Here is a 10,227-nt window from a genome sequence, read left to right on the forward strand (position 1 = left end):
AAAACCCACGTAGGTGTCATGACCTGGATCGGAGTTGAGATTCAAAACCTGGGTCTTGATATCTCTCTCTCTGTCTCTTCTCTAGGAAAATTATGGCGAGGACAGAGACAATCATAATTGCATCCATCTCAGGGAAATATTTACATTTGTTTTGCACAAAAGGGATGGTCGTCTTTTTCCAAAGCGAGAAAACAGAGCCGGAGAAAGCCAATCCAAAAGTCCCTTTGCAAGTTTTTAACTACACCGATCCCGTCTTTATACAACAAATGTAGTTTTGACAAGAGCACATGGCAGTGAGAAATACTGGCGCTGCATGGGGAAAAGAAGCATGCATGCACAACACACGACGTCTGGTTCGATCCCCCTTCGCTACCACCTAGAAATTGCAGTTTGGTTTTGGTCCTTTCCCTCCGGGGGTCAAGTGGGGTCCGAGATCTCTCAGACAGCGTGGGAGGCCACGGGACCCCGCGCCTGCCCCTCGGGTGGACTGAGCCCTCAGCCTCCCCCTTCCCTCCCGGCCCGGCCCCGCGGCCCCTCCCGCCGTTCTCCCGCATCCTGGCAGCCGGGCGGGCCCGCTGCTCACTTGAGCAAGTCCTTGGACTCGGCGGACAGCCGGGCCATGTTGGCGGTGGAGAGAGCGGACAGGTGCGGCGGCGGCGGCATCTGGCAGATGGTGCAGGGGCAGGGCAGCCCGGCCCAGTGCTGGAAGCCGCTGCCCAGCTGCAGCGCGGGCGGCGTGGAGGGCGCCTTGAGCAGCGAGTGAGGAGGCCGAATGGTGCCGATGGCCGGCAGGGAGGCGGCGGACAGCGGAGACGAGGCATTGCTGGACGAGAGCGCGCCGCCCAGGATGGGGTGCACCGGGTGCACGGCGTTGGCCGCGTGCGCCGGGTGGGCGGCCGAGTGGCCCACGGTCCCGCAGTGGAAGGCCGAGTGGTGGCCCCCGTAGATCTCGCCAACCAGCCTCTTCATCTCCTCCAGGGAGCTGGTGAGCATGAGGATGTAGTTTCTGGCTAGCAGGAGAGTGGCGATCTTGGAGAGCTTGCGCACCGAGGGCCCGTGCGCGTAGGGCATGACCTCGCGCAGCCCGTCCATGGCGAGGTTCAGGTCGTGCATTCGCTTGCGCTCGCGTCCGTTGATCTTCAGCCGCAACTGCTGTAGGTCCTGCTCCGACAGCTGCTTCTTGATTTTGTACTTGCTGCTTTCTCCCGCGGCCTTGGCGCCAGCCCGAGAGAGGCTTTCCCCGGGCATCTTCTGCACCATATCGCCCTGCGTGGACGAGACCGAGTTCAGGCGGCTCTCCTGGTGGTGGTGGTGGCGGTGGTGGTGGTCCCTCAGGTACATCTCATCCATGTCGGGAGATGAAGCTCTGCTGGAGACAGAGCTCGAATCAGAATTCATTTTATTACAAGGGATGCGGCCCTACCGTGGGGAGGCTTTAGGCGGGAAATTAAAGAAAATCTTGAATTAAAAAAAAAATCTGCCTAGCCCAGCAACCCACTTCTCAGCAGCAAGACCTGAGAAGAAAAGCAGAGGCACTGCCTTTCCCCGCCTCTCTCCCTCCCCACTCCCCTCTCTCTGGTTAGGCTGTTTCCTGGACAGCTAGTTGGTGTGTGCTTGAACTAACCTCTCGCCGAAAAAAGAGGGGCTTTTATAGAGCTGCGGCGGAGAAAAGAGACAAAAGGAGACCTCCTATCTATACTGGGCTGGTTAGGATGACGTGCCATCATTCAGGGCGGTGCGCTTTGCTGTCCCATTTAGCAAGGATTCCTATTCATATTCATTGTGGGGCCGCCCAGGGACACCTCTGCACTGAACCGCTAGGAGCCCCCGGGCACAAAACCCTCTGATTGACACACTCACCGCTCCAGCTCACGCCTTCCTGATTTTTTTTTAAAACTTTCTTCCACCCCACCCCCCTTTCCCAATTTCCCTAACCAAATTACACTTCAGGAACCAAAGGAAGGGAAGAGAAGCGGGCCAGGCGGTGGGCGTAGGTTCCTCTGGGTTTGGAGAGAGGAATAAAAACATTCCCTCTCCTTCCTTTCATAGCTGCTCCCAAGTTTAGAGAAATGTGGGGGAAAAGTCCTAAGGAAAAGGTTTGAGGAACAGAGGTGCGGATGAAGGGCAGGTTCTACCAGCTAGGGCTGAGGGGTGGCGGTGGGAGGACTGCCTATCGAAGTTCGCTGTCTGAAGTTTTTCTTCATTAGGTCACTTTGCCTAAACACTGCCATTCTGTCGATTTTGTTTATTGCGCCCTTCTGGTGGGGTTGTAACGGGGTGTCCGTATTCGGTGATGGGTTTGCCCTTGACACTATTGTGGGGAGAGGTCTCTTACTTTCTTTGTCTCCTCTTTCGTTTTAAAACAGGGATTACTAAAAGAATTTCCGTTTTGCACAATTCTCTAACTTTCTTGGATCTAAAACTGAGAGAAAAAATCCTAATGCTGCAAGAAAAGCAGTTTGGGAAGAGGGGGTGGGAAGGAGCGGGGGCGGGGGCCGGGAGAGATTGCTGGGGATTGGAAAGGTTCCTGAGAGCTCGGGAGAGACTGTTCCCGCTCCAGGCGTCCAGGACCTTGGCGCTAGCTGAAGATGGTGGGACAGTCCCCGCCCGAAGCGGTGCCGCCTCTGGCCGCTGCGTGGGAGCGCTGGGAGCATCTGCAGCTCAGCGCCAGCCGGGCCCGCGCCGGTGGGTCCCCGCGGATAGGGCTGCCCTTCGCCGGTGGACAAGGGAAAGCGGAAGCTCAGGAAAGAATAATAAACTCTACGGTGTGTGTGTGTGTGTGTGTGTGTGTGTGTGTGTGTGTGTGTGTGTGTGTGGTTAGATAACGAAAGGCCCTGGAGAGCCCCTTTTGCGTGCGTGGACTCTGACGGTCCCGCGCAGAGTCGTTTCTGAAAATAAAAAGAAGGCCTGGAGTTTGGAGGCTTCCGTGGGCGCAGATCTTTCTTCCCCCTCGCTGTGTTTTTGTCCATCAAGACTTTAGCTAGGCAGCGCGAGACGCGGGAAGGCAGAAGTCCTCGGAAAGGGGGAGAGCCCGAGGGGTGGCCCTCTAGGGGAACCGGGACAACGCCACGCTCCGGGCTTGGAGGAACCGGAGACAGAAGCTAGCTCGTGGCTGAGTGTCTCGGTGGAAAGTGCAAAGCCGAATTGATCCCGGAACCTCGGGCAGCCACGGCCTCCGCGCCGCGGAGTTACTGCGAGCGCCTGGAGGAGGAGGCCCCCTTTCCACTGACACAAATCGAACGGTCAACGGAAGAAGGGTTGCGCCCAGGTCCGCAGTTTGCACACTCTGAGAGGCTGTGCCTCGTCGACGGATGGCGAAGCCGCGAAAGCAGCCCTGGCAATACAACCCGAAGGGGAAAACCCAAAATGCAAAGAATGTGTTCTCTACGCCAAAGTTCGCTTCTCTGGAAAAGAAAGAAAATGGCCAGCGGTCCCTTGTCAAGGCCAGGACGTTAATGCTCTTGAAGACTGGACGCAAGCCTCTTCTACCACCTCCACCTCTGTGGAAGGAAAGTTTCTCAAAACGAAACCGGGAGATTAGATTGGATACGGAAAGATTGATGTCTAAACGCACTCCTAATATCTGGGCACAAATTTTTTTTTTTTTTTAATTCACCAGACTGGCCCATTTTAGCTAAGATAGTGACATCCCCCGAGCAGCTTATGAAAAAAAGGGTTCCAGAACTTCTGCGGTCCCAGGTGATGCACGGAAGCCAGGGGGAGCGGCTAGTCCCTGCGACGGCGCTTTGCGGCTCCCCAGCTGACCCAGCGGGGAGGCGGGACTGGGAACTTCCCCGCCCTGGTGCCAGCGCACAGGCCAGGCCTCCGTCCTCCTGAGCCACCTTCCTCACCCTTGGGCATCGGCCACTGTCTTTCCCCAAACGGAAAACGTTCCTGAGTTTTGATTGCGGGAAGTCGCAAAGTATAGTTAGAGCAGAAGGTTTGCCATCAAAGAGTGGAAAATCACGCCGCTGCGAAGCATTTTACTTTTTTAAAAAAGTCCCAATTTTCTCAGTGGATAACGTACAAATGAAGTTTAAAATGTACTCAAATTAGTCGAGAAGGTCGCAGGGGAGATCAGTCATGGAAATACAAACTGAACAACTCACTGGCGGGGCTGGAAGGACAGGGGCCAGGGCTGTGGGCGTCCGAACCAGAAGCCACTCTTCCCCAGCACCGCCTTTCCGCAGAGAGGGGCGTCCGCGGGCCGCGCTGAGCAGGGAGGAAGCACCCGGGCCTTTGCGGGAACAGACCAGGACCCTCCCTTCCCCCTTCCCCAAGCGTCATCAGCTCCAGGAACACAGCTGTGCCTGAAACCGGAGATCTGCAGTGTCCAGGCGGGGACTCCTCCGCTCCGCGACGCCCTCTGCTTTCCCAAGGGCCTCAGTGTGTGAATGTGGGGTGGCCCAAGGCTCAGGGCCCGAGCCCAGTAACACTTTTAGAAGTTGGTCTCTCCATTCCCCATCCGTTGGAAGGGTTAAGGACTAGAAGAGGATAAGCGAATAAAGGTGCCACAACTTTGCTTGCCATAAAATGGGTTGACAGTCGCCACGGCCTGACAGGAGGAGGTGCCCCACGCGCCTTGCCTCCCCGAGTCGCTTTCGACTCCGAGGGTTCACCGCGACCGCAGCTCATCCCTACCTTCCGAATGAGCCCGGAACCCGAGAAGGAACAGACCTAGAGCTCAGGAGGGCGACTACACGGATTTCTTTCCGAGGACTGTGTCTGCCAGCGCCCACCCGGGACGTGTGCGGGGAGGGGAGAGCAAGGGAGTCGCCGCTGGGGCAAGGCTGCAACAGCGCAAAGGGGCCTCAGCCAGAGACGCGCCGTGACCTTGGCCCTGGCCAGGGGCCCATTCAGAGGGCTTAGCCAGGCGAGGAGCCAGAACTAGTGACCCGGCGGTGGCGCGGGGCTGCGCACTCTCGGGCCACACCCTGAGCCCTGGCGGCGGGGGAGGGCTGCAGCGCCGAGGCGGGGGTCGTTCTCTGGCAACAGGTGCGTCCCAAGGCAGGCGAGCTCCTTCCGGCCTGCCTGCCTTGGCTCTGAGAAGAGCTGGGGAGTTTCTCAGCCTTCCTACACCACAGGAAAGCAGTGGGTTTGGCGCGTGGAAAGGATCGGAAGAACTTCCCTGCGGTCCCCGCGCGTCCGGGGCGCACAATCCCAGCTCTGCAACCTCAGCCTGGGCGGCTCTGGATCCGCGGGGACTGTGCACTCGGGAGGCTGTTGGGCTCTTCCCGACACCTCCTCCGCCCCCCAGATCGCTAGGGACCGCCTCTTACCTGATGCCCAGTGCGTGTCACTCGGTGACCGACGTCTACCGCTCCGCGGCTTTAGCCACCGAGCTCCTCTCCAGCAGCTGCCGGCTTTGCCCGAGGCCGCGGCGATTTTGGCTCAGCAGCGAACCCCCACCCCCACCCCCCTCAAGAGTCCATCAGCAAATGTCGCCGCGGCTGACCTGCCGGGAGGCAACTGTGAGAAGCCGGGCAGTCAGCAACGTCCAGGGGCTCCTCTCGCTCATCAAGCTGCAAACTTGACCGGCAGAAACTTTGGCAGAGACCAAAAGGCGGCCTCTGGGCCTTTCAACCCAGCCACCCTCCAAAACAGAAAAGAAGAAAAATACTTCTAAATGTGTTCTGTCATGCGCAACCAAGGAATAGCCTAAAAGCTAGTTGACTACACGGAAGAACTTCTCAAAAAGTACTTTCTTATAGCTGAGTAAAACAGTAACGTCACAACAATAGTACTGGGGGGCCGATCGATCTTCAGGGCTGTTAGGTTGATCAAAGAAGCCGGTACCAAAAAAAAAAAAAAAAAGACAATTAAAAAAATTAAATATCAATATAAATTGCAGTCAAGTAGGAAGCAGGAATTATCTCTTCTTGCAGCAGCGCATCCCGGGTGACAGAGTGTGGCAAGGTATCCAACTCTGAGTCCCTGCATTCGGAGATGCCAAAATCAAAATCCCAACAATTAAGTAGGTGCTACAAGGGCATGAGAGGATGGATCTGTACAGATTAAAGTCATTCAGTTTGCTGGGTTTCTCCATACTTTAAATAACATCTTGAAAACTTTACTGATTTGCCCAGTATTTCCCCTCATTTTTTAAAATCTGGTTTTCATACAAGGAAAATAGCGGAAGTTGAAGAACAGCAGAATTTTATGAGGCGGTAGTAACTCTGCTTCTCGCAATGTTTCATGAGAGATTGAAAGATGCTAGAAAGTCCCAGAATAACATAAAATGATGAAGTGCTAATTATGTGGGTACATAGACAAGTTAATACACTGGCAGAACTAGAAGTTTGATTTTAATGATGCATAAGCAGAAAGGCTGGCTACAACTTACAGATTCATTATAATTATTTAAAGACTCACTAAAGTCAAAGGAGATATGAACTTCTGGGCTTCATTTATAGGATTTTGCTTAATTAGTTAGCATCCTTCAATATTTTTTTCTCTCCTTTTAGTAACATCTTCTCAATTGCCACAACCTCAACTGAGTTTTCCCCCTCTAGAAAGCCTATAAGTTGAAGACATTTTTTTCCTCAAGATTGGAATGTTTAGGTTGATTTAAATATCACTGATGATCAATCATGGAAACTGATGCATTATGTTAAAATTTGCATACTTTTACACACATTCTTGGCATGTGCCCTGACATTCTGAATTCGTGGCTCCGTTAATACCAATACTTTAAGAACCACTAAACAGATGATTTCTTAATAGTATTTTATTGTTATTAATTTACTTCTTTTATGAATTGATAGTTAAAGCCACTTATACAATTTGATATCTTAATATAAAAGTAGCACAGAATACTAAATGCTGCATTTTGTATTTGGAGCTTATTGGATCATCTCCTTACTAGATTCTATTAGATAGTTAAATTAAACACATATTGCTGTATTCTTTGCTGAAGCACTTAAGGAATTTAGTGTTAGAGATAATTTTCTCGTGTAGTATACGTATATTTTCATTTTCAGTTCAGTAATATTCAGATTTATACACAAAGTACATAAATAAATAGAGACCACAAAGAGATTAGAATATAAGAACCTATGTAAAAAGGAACCTCAGATTAAAGGGATGTTTACACTTATTGACAACAATTTATTACACGGCCCTTTTATTGTAGGTGTCTATACATGTAAGTTCAGAAACTTACATGTATATTTACATAAAATCAAATACATTAAAATATTTATTTGAAGCATTTGAGATCTAAATACAAACGAATAAATTATTTTTCAGATGCTGTCTAGTAAAGATTTTACTAACACACCTGTTTGTTAGTAGAGTTGGATTAGAAATGTTCTCACATTGGCTTGACTCCTAACAAATAATAGATTTACAGACATTATTTTGAGAAAATTATAAATAAGGATTCTGCTATTGAATCTTGAAAAGTGAAAATGGAAGTTTTGTAAAATCAACTTTTCAATGGCTAATTTTATACCCAATCTGTAGTATGGACCAGGTAGACTTTGCTTTGTCATATCTAAAAACAAATAAAAATGTAATAAATGGTACTTTCTCATCAGTCCATTGCATTTTTCTATATAGATATATTTTTGTTTGCATAACACCAACACTCTGAAGGTAAAGTATATAACACCAAATTATCACCGTTTATAATACTGGCTGAATTTTCATTTTCATCTTTATATCATATTATAATATAAAATAACATTGAAAAAATTACCAAGATAATGTAGACTTTGAGTCCTGTTTTTCTTTTATTTTGCAGGACGGAGTGATGGGAAGGTGTGGCAAGAGGAAGCAGGCTGGAAACAAATTATCACTCAATATTTCTAGATATTTATCATTCCGTATTTTATTTGTGGACCAGGCTGTCTCCTGTTTAACAATTGAAATTATATTCTCAACAGTAATATCAAGAGCTCATACTAAAACCTCTTATAAGTTTGGAATATGTTAATTTTTATAACAAAATAATAATGGAAATTAATATCTTTCATAACATGACATGATTTAATGTATCCATGAAAGAAAGTTGATAATTATCCAAATCCTTATTTTTTTCTAGTAATTTTTATTATCTACCTTATAACCCTTGATAATAAGAAATAGCAGAATATTAGAATATTTATGTCCACGGTTGTGAATATTTCAATTACATACTTTAAAACAACTTTGGGCTTTTCTCTTTTTATTATGGCAAGTGTAGTACATTTAAGCAGACTTAGAAAAATAAAACTTTGTAATGAGGAAGAAAAGAAAGAGAAGAGTATAGAAAACACTAAATACATATCCTTAAGCCATAATATATAAATTTAATCCTAACCTTATGTGTATTTTGTGGAGTTGTGTGAGAGCACTCCCAAAATATATGTTTGCTTTATAAATTCATGGAAATTGTAACATTGATTCTAATAATTTAATAGAGAACCCATCTGTGGCTGTTTTCCAAGGGCAAACGTATAGCAAGTTTCTCCATCTTGTTTAAATACCCTGTGGACTTCGCAGCACTCTCCTTCCCCATTCATACACCTTGCAATATGTTGCGCTAGTCAAATTGCCTGAGATAAAGCTGTGAGAAGAATGAAAACACTGAATAATCCTTTAGGGATTGTACTTTTGAGTATTAGGATGGCTCAGAAACTGCTGCAGGGGCAAAGTGGAAAACTGAGAATACTAGCAGACTGAAACCCTGCTAAGAAGTAGAATTTTTTAAAGTTAATACTATAGATAGCCCAATGTTGCTGGACAGTGTTCTCAAATAAGTTCTTAATTTTCTCCATTTCTGAAAAGGAAAAAGAAAGTTTCAGCTTTATATTGAGGGACAACTCAAGTGGCCCAATAAATGTTCATCATGCTACAATGCTTTTACTTAAATAAGAATACAATACTAGACATTTATATTCACAAAAAGAAAGACAATTCTCATTTCATTGACATAGATTTCTAAGCCTATTTTAAAATTCAGTCCACAGTTAAAATTCTTTTTCTGTGGGAAAAAGCTTTTATATGTTGATTTATTCGTATAAAGGAAATCAGTGACCATTATCTGTATAATTTTCAAGTATACTTGCTATAATTGTTCTATCTCTTCAACTTCATCTCTACCTCTTGTGAAAGTGAAGCAGGGGATAACAGCTCTTTTGCTCCCATTAGATCTATTAATTGAAATAATTACATTAAATGGAAAATAATGCCTTTGGGGAAAGTAATGCCAAGAGCAGGCATCCAACAGAAAAGTGTTGCTAAAGAAGTGAGGCAGGAAAGGTGTTGGCCAAGAGTCTACAATCAATTTAACTTAAGGGTTTTAAGTAGTTGTAGAAACTAAAAACTAGTGGGCATATGCAGCGTGGAGTTGTAAACCTTTTATAAGACAGGTCTAGAATAACAAGGACATAGTTCCTCTCCATATTTGTGGTGCCTCTGATGTCCCTATTTGAGAAAGACATCCATAACAATGGGAACAAATTTAACATTAGCACAAAAATATTACATACGTTTGTTTAATAAGTTGTCTTCTGGTCAAAGCTTGCAAATACCATGGGATCACAGGAAAGATGAGCTCTTAGAGAGATATAAACTATGTTTTTTTGTAACTCCTATACTGTAAACATAGAGACGCCATCTCCCACGCCCCACCCCCACCCCCACTGGCAGGAGTGCTCTCCTTATGGTATGAAGGGCAGAGGCAGATACTACACAAATAAAGACTTCCCAGCCCATTAGAATTCCTGGATAGGATTTGCTGCTTACCAGCGATGGCAACTCACACAAGTTTCTTACCATTTCTGAATCTTTGTTTTGTCATGTGCATAATGAAAGTAATAATACTCATGACATATACCATTGCAAGGATTAAATAATAGTGTTTCAAAAACTTTTTAAAATCATGCACAGATTCATCCAGATGGATGATACTTAAATTTCAAGAGCAAACTTTAGAACATTTAATAAAAATAAATCGTTTATGATCTTGAAATACAGATGGATTTCTTAAAATAGACAAAGCCAGAACTATCTATAAAGGAAAAAGATTGATAGATGTGACTACATTAAAATGCTGAACTTTTCATCAAAACTCACTGAAAGAATGTGAAATGATTACTTTTAAACTGGGAAAAGATCTTTGCAACATAAAGGACCGATAAAGTATTAGTGACATACATATATAAAGAACTCTGACAAATCAATATGAAAAGGATAACAGGAAGATGGGCAAAAGACAAAAGCAGAAATATCACAGGGGAGGAA

General features: G+C 46.6%; 1 protein-coding gene across 2 annotated transcripts; it reads right to left on the reverse strand.

Annotated features, from left to right (window-relative positions):
* Positions 1–483: 483 nt before the first annotated feature.
* OLIG3 (oligodendrocyte transcription factor 3) lies at positions 484–6,198 on the reverse strand. Of its 2 annotated transcripts, none has more exons than XM_012665203.1 (2): positions 6,075–6,198; positions 484–1,369 (listed from the first exon to the last, which is right to left on the reverse strand). In XM_012665203.1, the coding sequence occupies exon 2, from the start codon at positions 1,348–1,350 to the stop codon at positions 580–582; it is 771 nt and encodes a 256-aa protein (XP_012520657.1). In that variant the 5' UTR covers positions 1,351–1,369; positions 6,075–6,198; the 3' UTR covers positions 484–579. The 2 variants fall into 2 exon arrangements, with proteins under 2 accessions (XP_012520657.1, XP_012520658.1); XM_012665204.1 differs by lacking the exon at positions 6,075–6,198 and adding an exon at positions 1,499–1,621 and having other exon boundaries at positions 484–1,366.
* Between the last annotated feature and the right edge of the window lie 4,029 nt (positions 6,199–10,227).

Source organism: Propithecus coquereli, unplaced genomic scaffold (assembly GCF_000956105.1).
Source record: "Propithecus coquereli isolate 6110/MARCELLA unplaced genomic scaffold, Pcoq_1.0 Scaffold98, whole genome shotgun sequence".
In the NCBI taxonomy this organism is placed as follows: Eukaryota; Metazoa; Chordata; class Mammalia; order Primates; family Indriidae; genus Propithecus; species Propithecus coquereli.

Excerpts from the sequence above, each read along its gene's own strand:
- OLIG3 (XM_012665203.1), bottom strand. The coding sequence starts at position 1,350 with ATGGATGAGATGTACCTGAGGGACCACCACCACCGCCACCACCACCAC.